Source organism: Homalodisca vitripennis, unplaced genomic scaffold, assembly GCF_021130785.1.
Source record: "Homalodisca vitripennis isolate AUS2020 unplaced genomic scaffold, UT_GWSS_2.1 ScUCBcl_149;HRSCAF=1392, whole genome shotgun sequence".
Taxonomy (NCBI): domain Eukaryota; kingdom Metazoa; phylum Arthropoda; class Insecta; order Hemiptera; family Cicadellidae; genus Homalodisca; species Homalodisca vitripennis.
This window is the reverse complement of record NW_025776279.1, coordinates 27,632-49,559: the sequence shown is the minus strand read 5'-3', so window position 1 is coordinate 49,559 and position 21,928 is coordinate 27,632. Positions and strand designations below refer to the sequence as shown.

The 21,928-nt window shown below is 31.8% G+C and overlaps 1 protein-coding gene across 1 annotated transcript in view; it reads right to left on the bottom strand.

Annotated features, from left to right (window-relative positions):
- Positions 1–21,928, bottom strand: part of LOC124370400 — a 43,604-nt gene that overhangs the window by 1,680 nt on the left and 19,996 nt on the right. The window contains exon 2 of the mRNA XM_046828685.1: positions 18,089–18,235. Within this exon, the coding sequence (XP_046684641.1) occupies positions 18,089–18,235 (147 nt within the window). The remainder of the gene's footprint in view (positions 1–18,088; positions 18,236–21,928) is intronic.

The following is a 21,928-nucleotide window of genomic DNA, read 5'->3' as shown; positions in this document are numbered from 1 at the left end:
GCAATAATTATCTCTGCATAGTAGTTGATAGAAAACTATCCATCACCACAACACTGTGAACCCTAGTTACTGTATTTTTCAACAGATACAAACCCTCCGCTCAGGAACTTAATCGTGGAAGAATCACTTGAAAACACTTTCCCTCATCGTGGACTGGCCATGGCACCATTTTCTGGCATCGCACAACCCCCTCAAATAACATCATGTGATTTTTTCTTTGAGGATATGTTTAAGACCAAGTTTATATATCTTAAAAAGTGTAAAACATTCAAGATTTGAGACTAAGAATTAGCAAGGCTTTGTCACACATTAATGACTAAATGTGTAATCATGTGTAAGTAGAGTAAGACTGCCAAGTTGATTGTCTTTTCCCCAACAATGGAAACACAATGGACAGCTTGCCATTGATTTGGGAATTCAAAATATTTGTCTTAGTGTCGTATAAATGTACATTTAGAATATATTATCTTAATTAATATTTAACAGAATAGTGTAGGAATTGGTTTTAAATTAAATTCTGTTGGCCAGTTCTGATACTATACTGTAATTTTAAATAACTATAATGAAATTCGGTAGTTTAGATAGGCTAATCAGGAATATCAATAGAGGTTATCCAGATATAAAATTGGCACTTTTAGTAAAATACACTTTTCACTGAAATTCGTAAATATTAAGTGTGCAGCGATTGATCAGTTAATTTTTTGTTTATAAATAAATTGGTTTTTATCTTGGAATGCTTTACATTGTAACTAGCAGAATGCGCAACGATCACAGTTTCAAATGTTTTCTATTTTAATTCCAGGTTTTCCTGACAGTTTGTGCTGCTATCAAATAAGTGTGTTGTTTTGTAACATCGTGTAATTATTGTGTGAGTGCTAATTGTAATATTACATTAATAGAGATTGAAGATGTTTGAAGTACATAAAAAAATTATGGTTGCCTGTAAAGTCGGTTTTACGGGCGAAGATTTTACGTGACAACGTCTTTTTCTCGGTAGAATATTTATTGATATGAATATTATTAAATTGCACAATAGGAACAAGGAATTGAATGAAAATAAGAATTGCACAAATTTTTACTATAGAAATATATTTTGTTTACTAAAACATTGTACATAATTTGAAATTAATTAAAATTTGTTATTGTAAATGGTAAAGTTAAATAAAACATTTACTAAAATTGGAATTTGAAATTCTTGCTAAACACAGTTAAATTCTAACTCCGCGCGTGGTGATTGGTCGGTTTAGTTCGTTTGTTTGGTCGCACTGTTATGACAGGTTAGAGGTTATAATTTGTTATTTTAAATGTTTGACTAGCAATACGCGCTGTTTCTTCTCAATCGACTGAATTACGATTGATTGCAGAGTGATTTAAACTAATAATTTACTTAACACTATCAACATTTGTCAATAGTATGACATAACCTATAAACTCAGTTTCTCAACTTTTGTGTCAATCTAACAATTAATTAATCAATCAATCATAGTTTACGATAATGAAATATCAGTGTACAATTATTTACCTTTATTGTTGTAGTTGTTGTAAATGACAAGTCTAAGCACTCCACATTTTCACGAATAAACATAGTTATCTGCTTTATCCCGTGCGGCGGACCCACAGTTATCTGCTTTATCCCGTGCGGATCCCGTGCGGCGGACCCACTGGACGGGCATCGTAACGTTACCGGGCTTTTTACATGAGTGACTCCGAGCCGCAACCTAATTTAAGACGTTGTCACGTCAAAAACTATAGTTATTTATTGAAGTTATTGTACTAATTTTGAAAATTTATTAAACGAAGTGAGTATATTGGTCGCATAACCTAAGTAGCATACAAATCAAAAGGTTGTGTTTCTATGTGTGAATAACTATTGTTAACAGTTTGGTCACATAAGTTCAAATTAAGTAGCATATAAATCACATGATTGAATAGTTATTCGTCCTCTTCCACGAAGACGTGGCATTTTTATGTAAAAATAAAATTCTGTATAATAGTACACAATGAATATGAGTAACTTATTGAATATGTAATTTTAATTAAGTAACTTCTAGATAAAAATGTATAACAACGTAGACTACGGTATCTAAAATACTAAATAAGTATTCCCTATAGGTCTGAAGTACAATAAGTGGCCACCATCACAATCAAATTATTGATATACATGAATAACCTATCTAAACTACTAAAATGACGATCCAAATTATAGTTATTTAATGGCTGAAGTATAATAAGCAGCCACCATCTCAATCGAATTATTGATAATTCTGATTAGCCTATCTAAACTACTGAATTTCATTATAGTTATTTTAAATTACAGTATAGTATCAGAACTGGCCAACAGAATTTAATTTAAAACCAATTCCTACATTATTAACAATAGTTATTGACACATGTGATTCTCTATTAATTTAATATTACAATTAGCACTCACACAATAATTACACGATGATACAAAACACACAAATTTGATAGCAGCACAAACTGTCAGGAAAATTTGGAATTAAAATAGAAAACATTTGAAACTGTGATCGTTGCGCATTCTGCTAGATACAATGTAAAGCATTCCAAGATAAAAAACAATTTATTTATAAACAAAAAATTAACTAATCAATCGCTGCACACTTAATATTTACAAATTTCAGTTAAAAGTGTATTTTACTAAAACTGCCAATTTTATATCTGGATAACCTCTATTGATATTCCTGATTAGCCTATCTAAACTACCGAATTTCATTATAGTTATTTAAAATTACAGCATAGTATGAGAACTGGCCAACAGAATTTAATTTAAAACCAATTCCTACACTATTAACAATAGGTATTCACACATGTGATTTGTATGCTACTTAATTTGAACTTATCTGACCAATTTTGACTGCAGATTAAAAATGTAAATTACAACAAATTATTTTAAATCCATTAGTTTAAAACTTGATTATCTAAAATGTTAACAATAGTTATTCACACATAGTTATTCAACACAATCTTTTGATTTGTATGCTACTTAGGTTATTTGAGGTAATGCGACCAATAATCTCTATTAATGTACTATTACAATCTTAGCACTCACACAATAATTACACGAGGTTTTATTTTTTATTTTCTTCTTTTTGCCTGTTGGCTTTTATAAACTTATAACGCGGCCACGTAGTACACTTTTTGTAACTTCATTCTATTATATTTTAATGTTATTTGCCGTATTTACTTTTGAAACATGAACCTTACAAAACAACACACACACACATTGATAGCAGCACAAACTGTCAATTTCAGTTAAAAGCTAAAACTTCCAATTTTATATCTGGATAATCTCTATCCTCCAAAGTGAGTACAGAATATATTGAAATAAGAATTGGTGTTATTTAATATGTTTATGCTTACTCTATGCTTTCAAGACTATTATTAATTAAACGTATGGCTGTGTTGTAATATTATAATGTTTACATAGAACAATTGGTGAAAATTTAACTTTGCAATCTGCATTAGACTACTGATCAAGCACTTTATAATAATGTAATCTAAATGTAAACAAATGTTTCTGCCTCTTTGGTGAACTTCAGCTGAAAATATTCACAGCTGTTAAGTATCAGTTTACTTTGTATTACGTGTCGTAGCGCAGTCTGTCGGATCCAATATAAAACACTAAAACATCAACAACAATTTATAATCAAAAATTTAATTAAATTTGACCGAATAAATAACTATAATGAAATTCAGTAGTTTGGATAGGCTATTCAGAAATATCAATAATTCGATTGTGATGGTGGCTGCTTATTATACTTCAGCCTTTAAATAACTATAATCCAATTCGGATAGTAGTTTGGATAGGCTATTCAGAAATATCAATAATTCGATTGTGATGGAGGCCACTTATTATACTTCAGCCCTATCGGAAAACCATCTAATTTGTTTATGTACATTCCTGAAGGATTAACAAAAAATATTGTACATTCAATAGCATTACGATAAATTAAGTTGTAAATTAAAAAAATATAGAGTACTTGTTATAAAATTAGTAATTTAAAATTACAGTATAATATCGGAACTGGCCTTTAAAACCAATTCCTACACTATTAACAATAAGTAGTTATTCACACAAGTGATTTGTATGCTACTTAATTTGAAATTATGTGACAAATTCTGACTGCAGATTAAAAAATGTAAATTACAACAAATTATTTTAGATCCAATTAGTTTAAAACTTGATTATCTAAACTGTTTACAATATTCACACATGGAAACACAACCTTTTGATTTGTATGCTACTTAGGTTATTTGAGGTATGCGACCAATATACTCACTTAAATAAATTTGCAAAATGAGTCCAATAACTTTAATAAATAATTATAGTTTTTTATGCACTTCAAACATCTTCAATCTCTATAAATTAATGTATTATAACAATTAGCACTCACACAATAATTACAGAATGTTACAAAACGCACACATTTGATAGCAGCACAAACTGTCGGGAAAACCTGGAATTAAAATAGAAAAACATTATAGCTGTGTTGTAATATTATAATGTTACGTAGAACAATTGGTGAAACTTCATCTTTGCAATCTGCATTACACTACTGATCAAGCACTTTACAAATTTAAAATATGAACTTTCTAAATTTTAAATGTGAACAAATGTTTCTGCCTCTTTGATGAACTTCATCTGAAAATATTCACAGTTGTTAAGTAACAGTTCACTTTGTATTACGTGTCTGGCGGATCCAATGTAAAACACTCCACCATCAACAACAATTTATTATTAAAAATTAATTAAATAAACTATTAAAATTGGACCGAATTATGAATCTAAATCATTCTCGGATCCAAAACTGAAGACACACAAAAATTTTCATTAAAATCGGTCCACCCGTTTAGGAGGAGTTCATTAACATACACATGCACACAAGAAATATATATATATAAAGATGGTCAGGACATCGAATTGAACCGCCTGTATAAATATCTGACGTGCTCAAGTATTTTAAGACCGCATTTTTTTACATTTTCACAAATCTGTTATGACTTGTAACGGATACGTTACAAAAAATAAATAGTAAAAATAGATAGCTTATGTGAAAAATGTATTAGCTTTAGACTTTTTGTCTTTACAGGGTCGTTTTGCAATGGGTGCGGCGTAGGGCAGCTACGTGTGGTGAATGATAATCAAATTTTAATAGAAACAAATTTTAAACTTATTGAATAAAAACTAATACTAATGAAACATGATTTTGATGAAATGAAATTAAGGCTATGCTTAAACTAACATCCTACAACACAAAATCCAATTAGGTTGAAATAATTATTTAGAAAATACCCCTACTCCCTAGCAGTTAAAATTTAGAGTCTGATTAATTAAAAATGTTGTTCGAAAAGGTTTAACCCTAGAAGTGTGAAACCAGCATATTTTATGTCTGTTGTAATTTATGTGTGTTGTGCGGAACCAGCATATTGTATGTCGTTTCAGTTTTTCATTAAAAATAATTATTTAAGTTATCTTTAAACAATCACTATGTTTTTGGTATCATTGAAATTGTGAGATTCCACTCTACAATTTTCATATAAACGTTTTTTTTTCTAACATCAATATTACGGTCGTGGTGAAATGTTTTCTGAAGAAGTCATCATTTGAGTTGAATTTCGCGGGTGGCCGGATCAAAGAAATACGTCATTTTCAACCAATCACAGCAAGTTACTTATTGCCTGCAAACAGTGCTGCCATATATATGTCAATAGACGCGGAATGAAATATTCTTTCTTTCAGTGCAAACAGAAAGTCATTAGAATGAATAGTTGATTTACTATGAATATTCTAAAAAGGTACAATTCTAAAGTTGTAAACCAGCATATTTTATGCTGGTTAGTATAATAACATTCACACAGTTATTTATTGTCAATAAAGAAAATAAAAAAAACAGTGTAAAGTGAAAGAAACGATCTACCGTACAATCTTTCAGCGGTAAATTTAGTTCAGTAGGTTTCCGGCAGTGCGAAACAAAAGAGATGAATCACGGCGTCGCATCAAGCCCAACCCAACCCATCCCTGTCGGCCATTGTTGACCATTTTATTTCACCACGAGCTTATTTTTTACCGATTTTCATAATTTAGGTCTCTATTTTTTCAGGTTGAAATACTCTACTGCATAAATGCATATGAAATGACAAAAACATTATAAAACAATGTTATTTTGAACTATAATATCTATTGTTTATATATTGTCAAAAATTTTACAATGCAAGGTTTTAGAATATTTGACGCACAACATTTATTTTTCACTCAATTTCAAAAATTATTGAGTGTATTTCTTTCAAACATTATGTGCTAACATAATATAACAAGTAAAAATTTAAAAAAATGTTTTCATATTTTTTTTACATTGCAAACCAGATTACTTTTTATGAGTAAATTCTTCAACGTGCGACTGTTAACAAAAAATGTCATAACTCAGTTCCTTCTCAAAGTATTTGAACATATCTTATATTTTATTTTAGCCAAACAAACATACTTACTAAGGGTATATTCAAAAATTACATAACTTAAACATAAAGTATAAGTGAAAATTTGTAGCTTGTTTCTGAATTTTGTTACAAATATTTTCATTTTTCAAAAGATTTTTTTTATAATCTTATAATAAAATAACAGTTTATTTTGTTGTTGTTTACTTTTAGAGTTTTCAAATAGCATGTATAATTTACAATAGAAAACTGTTTTTCATATAAATATATAGTCACATTTGGAGGTAATAAAAATGAAAACCCCAAACCCTTGTACATTTTTGTACATGTTCGCTTTTGTAAAAAAAATGGCAAAATTACAATTTTTGTTTAATAGAAATTTTTAATATATTTTCTAATTTGGCATAAAATTCTCTATATTTTATAAATTTAACTTTTTGACCTTACTGTAATATTTCAATACCTTAGAGGTCCAAACTTGAAATTTTCATATAAAACTTTTTGAAATTTCTCATTATTTTCATGAAAATATATAGGCTACTAAACCAAAGTATATCAAAACATTTATTCCTATTTCAAATAGTACAACTTCTGAGAAGAAAAACGATATATAACAATATATGTTTTCTTGATATCAAGTATTTTTTATGAATTTTTTAAAAAACCCTTGCAACACGTCAAAAATGGACTGACGTTTTATCTTTGCTAACATGGACACACTTCTAGGGTTAAATACTCTTAAACATATTCACCAAATCCATGATGGCGACACGGCGGTCCTCACAGACTGGAATTATCACGAACACAAATGAAACTTTTTGGACACTATTTGAATGTAATTAATGGATTTAATTATGAATGGCACTGCTACTTTCATAAAAGGTTAAATTTGGATCACATTGAAAAAAAAGCCTGATTACTAATAGAAAAATTTTGAAACTGTTTTACAACGTACTTACATCATCAAGAGGTCGAGGAAGAAGACCCTCTCCTTCCCAAACTCCGTGTCAGTAGTCAGAGAGGGAAAAGTGTTAACCTTCAAAACGGAAATTTTCCGTTTTTCTGATCGAAAAATGATCCGCTTTTACTTCTGGCTAACAACCCACTCGAATTCGGTGCGCAGAAAACGAGTTTGCGTACCCGCGGGGTCGCTACCCTCCAATGAGAATATTCGTTACGTTAGCCAATCGTGGCACGCGTTTTGCCGTGTTTAGCTTTGTTCTTCGATGTTGATGAGGAACTATTGAGTTTTATTAAATATGGCCGCTTTACCATTCGAGATTTATGTTTGAGGTTACAAAACTGTCAGTGACGGGCTATGTCACCATGCACAACTAACCTTCATAATAAATTGAAATTTGATTATTCTCAAATATGAGAATGATAACATTAACTAAGCAATTAAATTGTCGGTTTGGATTCCTATTCATTTAGATTTATTATTAATAGAAAAATATTATTTATTGTATTATATTATTCTCAAATTTATTATTAATTGTAAAAGTTGATTTAGGTTACAGGCTAGGCCTATACCCGTTACAGATACCCCCCAAATTTTGTGGTAAAATTGAAAATTTTCATTACAAAATTTTACTGATTAAACTTTTACACAGAATGATTTAAAATAACAAAACAATCCAAACAACAAAACAAATAAATTGAAGAACAATCTAATATTACAAATTTTTCTTCATGCTTCTTGACGAACAAATTTTTTACTTAAAGTTAAAATTTTGTGAAGTTTAAGTTTTGCTATTGTCTACAGGCTAAGTTATCACAGTTTACTTTCTTAGTTCATAGACTTACAGTCATGGTGTGTTATCACAGCTTCTATATTTATTGGCCCAGCGCTTAATCTGTCTGACTTCATTTAACATCACCTTTGGAAGTTGAATTTGATTAAAAGTTCTTGCCTTTCCACATTTCTATTTCCTTCTGGGAGAACAGTTTTTATTTCATCACTTGTTTCCAAAGTGAATTGTATTATTGCAGTGAATTGATCCAAACGTTTTTGACTTTTCTCACATCCAATGCTTTTAAAATGTTCCATTTTAAAACACCATTCTCATCTTCACTGACAAAAACTTCTTCAAACTTATGTGTCCTTAGACTTATTTTCAGACATAAAGAAAAGCACACCATGACTTCAAAGTGTCCATACTTGTTGTAGATTCATAAAAAACACACCATGACTTTAAAAGTGTCCAAGTCCAGTTGCTTTGGTGATTTAATTTGTTGTGATTTGCCTGTGATATTCGCGCACCCACTTTCACATCTTACACTAAACATTTCCTAATATTTAAAATTAAAGTTTTTCACAAATAGTACCTACATTATTTTTTAAACATTCTTACAACTAAGTCAAAAACAATCAACATAACATAAATATGAACCATTATTTTTTCAAATAAATTATTACTACTATATTGTTACTAGATAAAACTTCATTCTCAGCATTTTTCATCTTACAAATTCATCCATAATTAACTAACAATCTCTCCACACAGTTTATAAAATTTGTTTCTCTACTTAATTTTTTTTTTTTTTATTAGAAATTATACACAATAAATGGTAAAAATTTATTTAATTATTTATCCTTTGTAGTAATCTTGCATAATTTAAATATTTTTGTTTTGTTTATTTTGACCGAGGTTATAATAATTATATCCTGTCTATTTTGTAGTTTATTTTTATTTACCCTCCTTGTTACCTCTTTGTTGTACTATTTTACTTCAACGCACTATCTAATAGTTATCACCTTTTATTAATCAATTACCAATTTTTTTACTAATGAAATTCCTTTGCAAACCCCCCCAAGTCATAATAATACAATTTTGTCCCTTTGTTTTGAGTTTTATTTTTTATATTAGCTGAATTCTTTTCTTCTCACCCATTTATTTGTATTCATTTAATACAATATTCTCCTAACTTCCTCATACCAGAAAATACCCATTTCGCACAGTAAAATCCCTTTTAAGTGTCCTTGCACTTCATTATTATAAGTTGATTAAATGATTATTAAACCAAATATTTACTAGCCTAATATATTTCCTTTTTATTCATCCCCCCTCTGAATTAATTAATTTAGTACTGACTTTTGAATTTATTTTATTGGCTCAATTCTATTTCATACATTATCCTGTAACTCCTATTTTCCATTCCACTTTTAAATTGTTCCCAACCTCTCAATTTCCACTCCCATTCTCTACTATGATTTATCCACTCCATTCACAATATATCCTTCACCTTTAGCCTTTGTTCAGTGTATTTTACACTACCCCTCTATCTATCATTATCATATTGAACCGAACAACACAGAACAATTGCTTTTGAACACTTGCCGTCACAAGTTGGTGTCAGAATAATCAATAGGCTCCCTGAAGTTATCAAACAACTCGATGATCCAAAAAAATTCAAAGCTCGTCTAAAACACCTCCTGGTATCAAAGGCATTTTATTCTGTTGATGAGTTCATGATGGGCCGCTGGGATGAAAATTTTGAAAATTAAGAGCAACGAGAAATATCCCTGGTTCTGATTATTGCCTTTCATTAAATAATAATTTTAGTTGACAAATCATCAAATAACTGATGTATTTTTTGTACCATTACTGACGCTTGCAATGCAATTGTTGTAAATTGTTTTTATGCAATAAAGGAATATTATTATTATATTAACTATTAAACAGGCCTACTTGACCTTCAGCATATTAAACAGGCCTACTTGACCTACCTCTAACATTTTACTTTAAGAATAATTACTTTTATACCAGTATACCCCCCAATTTGCTTTATTATTATTATCATCTCAGTATCCCCCATGTTACTTCATTATTATTATTATTTTATCCGTACAACAAAATAAACTAACTCATCAGAAAAACAATACATTATTTCAATAATAAATATTTTTAATTAGTCTTTTTGTGCTTTTACTTTTCTCTTCTTCTTTCTTTTCTTTAGAATTTACTGTAGTTTCAATTTAAATAAACTGTGTTTCCTTACTTGAATGTCATTCTCCTATTCAATCCAACCATACTTAATAATTTGTTATGAATCTTAAACTTTTAACTATTTACAAAATATGTTTGAAGTTTGAATTTTTTATACAAATGTCATCTTTTATGTATGTTTTTTTTTTGTGTTAACCACCCAGAAACAATAAACTGTGTGTGATCGTGTACCTTGTACTGTTGTCTTGAAATCATATTTCAAGTATGTTTTTTGTGTTAACCACCCAGAAACCTAACTGTGTGTGATATGTAGCTTTTGACATTTATTTGTCCCATGGCCGTCAAATCGTACAAAATCCAGCCATGCCATTTTATTCTGTTTTGTAAGGCTTTTTTATCTTTCGAAGGGAAAAAGCTACAAAGGAATAATAAAAATCACGAAACCCATATTGTTTAACCCCCCATCTTTGTTTGAACTAAACCAAATTTCTATAAAACTTTTTTGATTGTGTTACATTAAATGTTCCTATCACACCACCATCTTCGTTGACCACAACATATGCGTTTTCCAATTTTATTTGTGACACCCTATACGGGCCCTCATAAAGCAGAAAGAACTTCTTAATTTTCTTGTCAAGTTTGTCAGACAGATAATGTGTTTTTACTAGAACTTCATCTCCTATACTAAATCTAATTGGTTTGACCTTATTATCAAATTTTCTTTTCCTTTTTTCCCCTTTTGAAACTAGTCTATCTTTGACTAATCTTATTTTACCTGGATAGTCAGCTAACATTCTTTTCTCTTTGGGAAATTGAACCATATCCTGTAAAAAATTCCTATCTTTCCTACCAAACATTAGTTCAAACGGGATTTCTTCCGTGGTCTCATGCACAGAATGATTTAAACACTTTTCAATGAAATTTAGTACTAATGGCCATTTAGTATGTTTCTCATGGCAGTATATCCTGCATATCTTAGTAATTTCCTTATTAGCCCTTTCAACTGGATTTGAGGCTGGATGCCAAACGGAACTATGAATAGTTTTAATGTTTAAGTCTCTAAGGGTATTATACCATAAATTACTAGTGAACTGCGAGCCATGATCGGACAAAACACTACCTATCTCACCTACCTCAGGTATGTATTCATTGATCAATTTATTTAGTAATACTCGGCTAGTAGCTCTTTTGACCGGATACAACTTCACAAATTTAGAAAACAAATCCAACACAACAAATATGTATTTTACACCTCCTCTTCCTACAGGCAATTCTCCTATCAAGTCAACTGAGATTATATCTTTCAATTTTTTAGGAATTATTGGTTGTAAAAATCCTATTGATTTAACAGTGGTGTGTTTGGCACATTGACAACATTTTAACTGATTCTTTACCGAAAGTTCCATCTTAGGAAAAACACAATATTCCCTTAGTATTAAATAAATTTTATGTCCCCCCAAATGACCATATTTCAAATGCGTAAATTGAATTAATTCTGATTGAATTGCTTTTGGTATACAGACTTTAAAACTATCACCATCATTTAAATTTTTCTTAAAAAGTATTCCATTATGAATAACAAATTGATCTTTTATTTGTTTATCATTACCATCCAATTTAGTAAAAATAGGCCCAAATTTATCATCACTCCTTTGTTTTTCTTCTATATTTCTGAACATTGGTTTAATCTTCCTATCGCTAACTTCAATTTCAATTTCATTTTGTAAAACCATTACCGAATTCCTTTCAACTGGATTTTTATAATTTTCGTCCGTTACTCTTGAAAGAATGTCAGCGGGAATATTTTGCCTTCCGCTGATGTATTCAATAGTGAGATTGTATTCTTGTAATGCCAAACTCCACCTCAAAATTCTACCATGAAATAGCCTACAGGTTGTAAGGAGATAATGCCTTGTGGTCTGAACGAACAATTACTTGAAAATGTCCAATAATATAAGATCGGAATTTTCTAAAGCAAAGACCACAGCCAATAATTCTTTTTCTGTTATGCTATAATTTTTTTCTGTTGCTAAAAGAGTCCTACTTGCAAAACTTATCACTTCATGTTCCCCCTGATCATTTACTTGATAAAGAATGGCTGACACACTGATGTCTGATGCATCTGTACTTAAATAGAATGCCCTACTCCAATTTGGATGATGTAACATAACTGAGTCTAAAAATGTTTCTTTTATTTTCTCAAACAGATTTTGTTTTGTCTCATCCCAAAACCATTTACTTTTAGAACTCAAAATGTCACCAAACTGACCCGTCAAATCTGAATAGTTCTTCTGAAATTTTCTGTAATAATTACATAAACCTAAAAACGATTGCAGTTCTTTTAAGTTCTTTGGGGTTGGAAAATTTTTTATATTTTCAACTTTATCCTCATCCATCTTTATCCCATCTTTACTAAGAACAAAACCTAAAAACTTTACTTCCTGTTTCAAAAAATCTGATTTTTTAAGTTTAACAGTCACTCCACACTCATGCAGTCTTTTCAGTACTCTATCGATATGATCTAAATGTTCCGAAAAAGTTTTGGACGTAATTAGAATGTCATCAAAGTAACAAGTTACGAAATCACTAAACTCATGGCCCAAAATTTTATTCATCGCTTTAGTAAAATGAGCCGTGCTTACATTCAAACCAAATGGTAATCGCTTAAATTGCAAATTTTTTCCGTTGAATGTGAAAGCTACAAATTTTCTAGATTCTTTGTCGAGTTTGATCTGGAAAAACCCTTGCGTTAAATCTAATGTTGTAAAATATTTAACTCCCATAAATTTTTGAAATATATCATCAGTTGTTTCTGTACTTTGTCTATCCGGAACAAGATACGAATTTAATTTCCTACTGTCTAAGCACAATCTTATACTCAAATCTTTCTTTACTACACAGACTAAGGGATTAGAAAAAGGACTATTTGACTCTTCTATAATATCTTGTTGTTTCAGTCTTTCTAATTCTTCCTCTACAGATTTTCTTTTACTGAATGGAACCGGATAAGACTTGCCAATATATGGGACTTCACTTTTAACATTCAGCTTTGCTGTGTATCCTTTGACACACACCCTGGTTGATCCGAAAAAACTTCTTTATTTTCAAAAAGTACTACTCTTAATAATTCTAGTTCCTCATCCTTAATACTCACATTATCTGCCTCTAATTCACTTATTCTGTCTACTAACTTTTGTTCAATTGCTTCTGATTCAGATTCATGTTTGATCTTAGTAATTTTTTGTTCTAGGCCTACTTGATTTGATTTGTGTTCAAAAAATGGATTTAAATTCGCTAAAGTATTGTCTATTTCATTTTCATCTTTATACAAGTTAATTCTGTTAATATGTATTATTCTTAACCCCCCCACAAATTCTTCACCATTTCTATACACTAATTTAGTCTCTAGATATTTCCCGTCATGTCTATAGCATAAAGTATTGGTATCAAAGTTTAGTACAGCCTTATGATTGCTGAAAAAGTCACAACCAAGTATCAACTCAATTTTTAGTCCTTGAACAATTAAAAATGTTATTGGGGCAACTTGTTCACCAATATTTACCTCTAGTCTTATTTGAACATTTATTCTTTTGGACCTGACTCCTGTAACACCTACAATTGACAGATTACTAACAGGTAGCTCTGGAATGTTGTACCCCACTTGATTTTTTATTTTCTTATAGAATTCATCTGACATTATACATGCTTGACTACCTGAATCTACTAAACACTTGTATTTAACCCCCCCAATACCAATATCAATTTCTGGTAAAGACTGAACCCTATCACGCATTACTCCATCATTGTAGTTGCTTTCATCTAAAAAATCATCCGCTATATTTTGATCCATAATGATTTGATTCTGGTTACTTTGCACAACCCCTTTCAACTCTTCATTAGTTTGATTGAAAAACTCATCAATGCTTTCTTTTAAAAGTTTCAACCCATCAATATTCAGATGAACCAAATCAGCAAATGTTTTCCCCCAAAGTTGATGTTTTGTTCAAAATATTTTAAATTACACCCTAACTCATTGTGGTCAACAAAGTGTGGCGTGACATGATTAATTTTGATTGTATCCCCATTGTCTAATGCCCGTATGAACCTGTTAAAATCTTTAACCTTTCCTCTGATACGAATGTCTTTGGCAACTTTAGGAATTGGAGGTAGAGTCAAAATGATTAATTTCTTATTACAATTTATTAGGTATTCAACTAAATCTTTCATGTCAGTTTTCATTTGCTCAAGTGAATTATTGTTTAGAATGTCATTTGTACCAATAAAAATCATTAGGTTTTCAGATAAACTTGATGAATGTATTTTTACCTGCTCATATAATTGTTTAATCATTTGACCCCCCACACAAAGTCCTATTGATGTTTTACCACCAGGCGTTTTGACTGTATCCATTTGCAAAATTTTGTTTGATAGTCTACAAAACTGACTATCGCCTATCAATTCAAAGTTGTTTATTTTTTGGTCTTTCGTCAAATTTTAAGTTCCGATTTATTTCCCCTGGAATTGTTGGTTGTCACTTTTGACCATTTTCAATTTCCCTAGGCCCATCAAAGTTTTCTGAATTGTTCCTATAGTTGTGTCCCCCCCGGTAATTTGGTCCACCCCTGTAATTTCCCCTACCCCGAAATGTTCTGAAACCCTCGGGTCTGTTTTATCCCCTATTATTTCCCGGATTCCTTTCAAAATGATTCCCATTAGTGTGATTGGCCCTACCATTGTTGGTATGAGAAAATTGTGTGGCATTTACCGCCCTGTTCTCATGATTTGGCCTATACTGTTGTCCTTGGGTATTGTCATGAAAGTTTTGTGTTGGCCTTCCTGTGTATGTTTTTTGTCTATTTCCTTTTTCATGATTAGTGTTGTATGTATCCCTAAAACTTTCTTTTTTGAAAGGCTTTACATAACTGAGCTGATTTAATACTACTTCTAGTTCTTCCCTACCAGCAAGGGATTGTAGAATTGCCAGGCTGGCACTTATGTGTGGCGGCAAATGTCGACAAATAAAGCCAAATTAGAAAACCCCTACACAATTATTAAGCTACACCACTTTTAGCTGCCCCACGTTGCTGGGCGCCATATGTAACGGATACGTTACATTAAAATAGTAAAAATAGATAGCCTATGTGAAAAATGTATTAGCTTTAGACTTTTTGTCTTTACAGGGTCGTTTTGCAATGGGTGCGGCGTAGGGCAGCTATGTGTGGTGAATGATAATCAAATTTTAATAGAAACAAATTTTAAACTTATTGAATAAAAAACTAATACTAATGAAACATGATTTTGATGAAATGAAATTAAGGCTATGCTTAAACTAACATCCTACACCACAAAATCCAATTAGGTTGAAATAATTATTTAGAAAATACCCCTACTCCCTAGCAGTTAAAATTTAGAGTCTGATTAATTAAAAATGTTGTTCGAAAAGGTTTAAATACTCTTAAACATATTCACCAAATCCATGATGGCGACACGGCGGTCCTCACAGACTGGAATTATCACGAACACAGATGAAACTTTTTGGACACTATTTGAATGTAATTAATGGATGTAATTATGAATGGCACTGTTACTTTCATAAAAGGTTAAATTTGGATCACATTGAAAAAAAGCCTGATTACTAATAGAAAAATTTTGAAACTGTTTTACAACGTACTACATCATCAAGAGGTCGAGGAAGAAGACCCTCTCCTTCCCAAACTCCGTGTCAGTAGTCAGAGAGGGAAAAGTGTTAACCTTCAAAACGGAAATTTTCCGTTTTTCTGGTCGAAAAATGGTCCGCTTTTACTTCTGGCTAACAACCCACTCGAATTCGGTGCGCAGAAAACGAGTTTGCGTACCCGCGGGGTCGCTACCCTCCAATGAGAATATTCGTTACGTTAGCCAATCGTGGCACGCGTTTTACCGTGTTTAGCTTTGTTCTTCGATGTTGATGAGGAACTATCGAGTTTTATTAAATATGGCCGCTTTACCATTCGAGATTTATGTTTGAGGTTACAAAACTGTCAGTGACGGGCTATGTCACCATGCACAACTTACCTTCATAATAAATTGAAATTTGATTATTCTCAAATATGAGAATGATAACATTAACTAAGCAATGAAATTGTCGGTTTGGATTCCTATTCATTTAGATTTATTATTAATAGAAAAATATTATTTATTGTATTATATAATTCTCGAATTTATTATTAATTGTAAAAGTTGATTTAGGTTACAGGCTAGGACTATACCCGTTACAGACTTTCGATCACGTCCAAATCTTCAGTCATTTAAATAGGATACTTTTTTTAGTTTACTTAACATTCCCTCTGAATATCTGGCACGCTCAAATAACTTTTTTTTCCTTTTTTCTATCCCTTTTTATGGCCACCGTCCACTAATTGCTCGTCAGATTAATATCGCTTGATTATCAGAAAGACATAGCGCGTATACATTATGAATGTCTGACGCGCTCAAGTATTTCCATGTAAATGTTTTTTTTTTTTTTTTTTAAATTTGTCCACGTTTTCCTCCACACTGAAATAAAAAACTTAATATAAACTTTTTTCGTTTTAAGACTTAATCTTCACAATCCTATAGGCCCCCATGACGCTTTAGTCACTGCAAATTTAGCATCCCAGGCTCCCTTACAATAAATAACTGACCATTTTTAAGATTACAGAAATAAAATTAAGAAAAAGCACCATAAAACAAAAAATTGCCCTTGGAAATGGTACATCTGTATTGGAATTCAAATCCAAAGTATTAAACTGTACAGGAGAGATCTCTGAACAAAAAAAAGAAAGACTTGAAAGCAGCTTTTCCTTTTATGCCTCTTCAAGATTGACAGTTTTACACAGCTATATTCCATGATTGTTGCAGTACATTGGGACTAGTCCATCAGTAATTTATTTTCATGTAGGAACAAACAATCTGAGGAAGGGTACAGGTATTATTTTAAATTCATAATTTACATGTACAAATAGTACAGAACCTCCATGAATGTGACTCTTCCTACAAAAGGCACTTGCCAACTGGTAACCACTAGGTGCATGTAGTATCAGTTTGTCAAAGTTGAGCTAGAAAATTCTGTTGATTCATGATAACGCTCGACCTCACACGGCAAATTGCTCACGTGAAGTTCTCGAATCATTCCAGTGGGGGTTGTTTCCTCATCCACCATACAGCCCGGATCTTGCACAAAGTGACTACCACTTGTTCCCAACAATGAAGAAGTGGCTGGCAACGCAGCGCTTTGACGACGACGCAGAGCTGCAGCAAGAAGTGACAAACTGGTTGAAGACACAGGCGGCAGAATTTTATGAGGAAGGCATTGTCAAGCTCATCCATCGATATGATCTGCCTAAATTTGAATGGCGACTATTTTGAAAAGTAGTATTTAAGTGTGGCTTTCAAATGTATAATAAAAATTTTTTCCTATACTTTGTTAATTTTTAATTCCAAAACGTAATCTACTTTCCGAAGAACAGCCCTCGTAATTATCAATTCATATATTAATACTAATTGTAATAGTATTGTAATTATAACAGAAATAAACTGTCTTTCATTTCAATTCAGATATGATGCAGACTAGCGATACTCTATTAAACGAGTAGCTGCTTTTTAAAATGGCGAACAGAGTAAACATTAAATCTAATCACAAGATGCCAAAAAAAAATAAAAAATACCTGAAGGCACATGTCAGAAACTTGCATATCATCACAGCTCCAACGACAGAACAGTTTGATTTCAGGCAGTTCTGGACCCTGAGCCACTGGTATGGTGTCAGCAGTCAGTATGGGCTCGTCCACTCCCCAATCCTCTCCGTCAGCCATCTACATATAAATCAAATCAAATAATTACAGTAAAACAATTGAAACTATATATATTTATTTAAGATATATAATAAATATATATATATATATATATATATATATATATATATATATAAGATATTTAACGGATATTTACATCTTTTGAGTAGAATATTAACATTTCAAGGCAATTATTCAAACAAATTAAGTGCACTAGCCATTGTGTTATATTATTACCTTAAATTGACCAGCTAATTTCTTTATATTGCACAAGCTTTTGGAAAAAATTGTTGTAACAAACAATAACAATAACAAACATTCATTTTTTTGTAATAAATTAAAGAAATATGCATATTTTTCTAGTGAAAATAAAACACAATAGCCTATATTTTTAAAATGTGTCAGTACGAATTTATTTTTAAAACTTTTCGAGTTTCATACAAAATTGTACATATGTATTGTTTTAATACCTATAACGCAGGAAAGGCTATGCAATTATAAACATAATTCACTTATAGTATTATACTTTTCCACAAAAAACTAAGGTCAACAATGGATTGTCAAACCTTTATGCACTTGGCACCAATAAAACAAAAGTTTGTTGCTATAGAAACATCCAGATTTAAAATCAATATTACGCCACTAATAATAAAATAATAATTTTACACTGTTTTATGATTTGTATTTACATTAAAACAAATGTATGCAAAAAAGTAAACAGTGCTTAGGAAAAACTTTTTAACAAAACACGCCAAAGGAGACTTTTCAAAAAAGTAATATGTACAGCTTTACAATTTTTTAGATGTCCTCTCAACTGCACCTGCCCCTTCACCGTTGGACGTGACGTTAAGTAATACATCACTAACAAACAGCAAACAGGTTCAAGTTTTGTTTTAAATAGTGAATTGTAAATAAATAAATAAATAAATAAATAAAAATGCCTTTATTACAAGCGATACTCAGTTTACACTGTTTTTCAGTACAACTCAAGTCAAGTACAATAAATATGTCCTAAGCTAATTAAATAGATAACTTATACTGACAATAACTTACATGCACATAGAACATAATTACAAAAAAAAAAAAAAACATGAATTTACAAATCACAGAAAGAGCTCTTTAGTCGTTTTTTAAAACTGGTAACTGAGTTTAAAGCTTTGACGTTACCGGGGAGACCATTGTACAACTTCGGACCGAAGTACGAAAATCCTCTCCTCCCTACTTCAAGCCTCACCCTAGGCAGGTGGAGGGTCCTGTTTTGTCGAGTTGCACGCTGAGAGACCTCATCCCGGTAAACGAGCTTTTCGCAGAGGTACTCCGGTTCTTTGAGCTTCAGAGTTTTGTGTATCATGCAGCCGGTGAGTATCCCGCACACGTCCTCCATGGGGAGCATGTTAATAGCAGTTCTGAAAGGGGTCACGTGATCACGACGCTTCAGTTGGAAAATGAAGCGGATTGCAGTGTTTTGCATCTTTTGTATTCTAGTGACATTTTCCCTTGAAATACTATTACCGTATGCAGGATAGCAGTACTGAAATACTGACAAAACCAACGACTGCATGAGACGAAGTTTTGTAGGCTCAGGTAAAAGATCTCTGAACCTATATAAACCTCTTAAACGACCAAGCGCTCGTTGAATGGCGTAAGTGACATGATGGGTAAAGGTGAGCTCACTGTCTAGCACAACACCCAGGGTCTTTACAGTGTTACATACAGCCAGGCTTTCTCTCCGTTAAGCCTGACAACTAAACCTTGGTCATCCATCATGTCAGTAACAGTTTGTGGTGCCACATGCAGGACATTACACTTGCCTACGTTCAGCTTCAACCCATTTTTCGCTGACCTGACCATACGGAGATTTGCTGAAGGTCAGTGTTTATGTTGTTGACAGCTAAATATATCCTGCTGGGTTCGTAAGCCAAGTGCAGTTGACAGTCATCTGCATATAAATGAGCCGTGCAGCTTTGTATACTGTCTGTCATATCGGAAGTGTACAGATTGAAGAGAAGTGGACCCAGACAGGATCCTTGAGGGACACCTCGCTGCTTGAAGAGTGGCGAAGAAGTGTCACTCACTTCCCAGCTTAGTGACTTGTTGCCTACTACCCAAGTATGATTTGACCCATCTCACAGTATTATCGTCGAAGCCCATATAGCACATTTTGGCCAGCATCATCTCATGGTTGATCGAGTCAAAGGCCTGGGAGTAGTCTAGAAGTACAAGTGAGTTTTGCAGTCCACGATCTTTGGCTTGAAACATGTCACTGAACAAATTTGTCAGCGCTGAACAGGTACTGTAGTTTTTGCGAAACCCTGACTGCAATTTAGGAAGCAACTTATTATCTGCAATGTATTCATTTCATTTGAGCGATAACTATTTTTTCTAACACCTTTGACATTGCTGGCAAGATAGATGTTTGTACACTATGTCCCAAAAAATACTAAGCAACAGTTAAATTTAGATAGTATTTAGCATCACATTATGGTAGGGTTTATGAAATTATAAGTTATTTAATTTTACTTGTATATATTACATGTACCATTATTGTTTGCTCAAACGTCTTAACCTCAAAACATAACCTACAAAAAGCAGCAGCTTTATATCACATTTATATGTACAAGAGAAAGCTTAGCGTGATGAATGGTACCTAGACACAAATTAGGATATTATAAAGCAAAGAATATTTAGAACATGCTATGAATCAACATCCACCATCAAGGATTGTTCTGCCAAATAACATTATTTCGAACATGCAATAATTATCTCTGCATAGTAGTTGATAGAAAACTATCCATCACCACAACACTGTGAACCCTAGTTACTGTATTTTTCAACAGATACAAACCCTCCGCTCAGGAACTTAATCGTGGAAGAATCACTTTAAAACACTTTCCCTCATCGTGGACTGGCCATGGCACCATTTTCTGGCATCGCACAACCCCCTCAAATAACATCATGTGATTTTTTCTTTGAGGATATGTTTAAGACCAAGTTTATATATCTTAAAAAGTGTAAAACATTCAAGATTTCAGACTAAGAATTAGCAAGGCTTTGTCAAACATTAATGACTAAATGTGTAATCATGTGTAAGCAGAGTAAGACTGCCAAGTTGATTGCCTTTTCCCCAACAATGGAAACACAATGGACGGCTTGCCATTGATTTGGGAATTCAAAATATTTGTCTTAGTGTTGTATAAATGTACATTTAGAATATATTATCTTAATTATTATTTAACAGAATAGACTAAATTAGTTTTTTATTATTTTTAGAGTTGTAGAAACCAAACTAAACAAGAATGGTTGAAAGAGGATCTGAAATCACTAAACATGGAAAGCAAGTTTTAGGAAGGGTGCACATCAGTCTGGAAAATCGTATCTAAACAGAAGAGGTAAACAAGTGAAACCCAAAGGCCGTCAACTAAATGCAAGTATAGGTGCCAAAACAGAATATCGGAAGATGAGGGTACATTTGTTTATGAATCTTTTTATTCTTTGCCATCTTTAACAGAAAAAATAACATTTCATTATTAGCACTAGTGAACTTTTATCACAGCAAAACTTAAAAGAAAAAGCCGTCAATTAGGAGATCTAAAACAATCAGAAAATGTTTGCTTATAACTCAGGTTTCAAAAACGAACAAACATCAAAAAAATCAATATTCCTTTAAATAATATTTTACCATCAAAGGTGAAAAAATACAAGTCTGTAAAACAT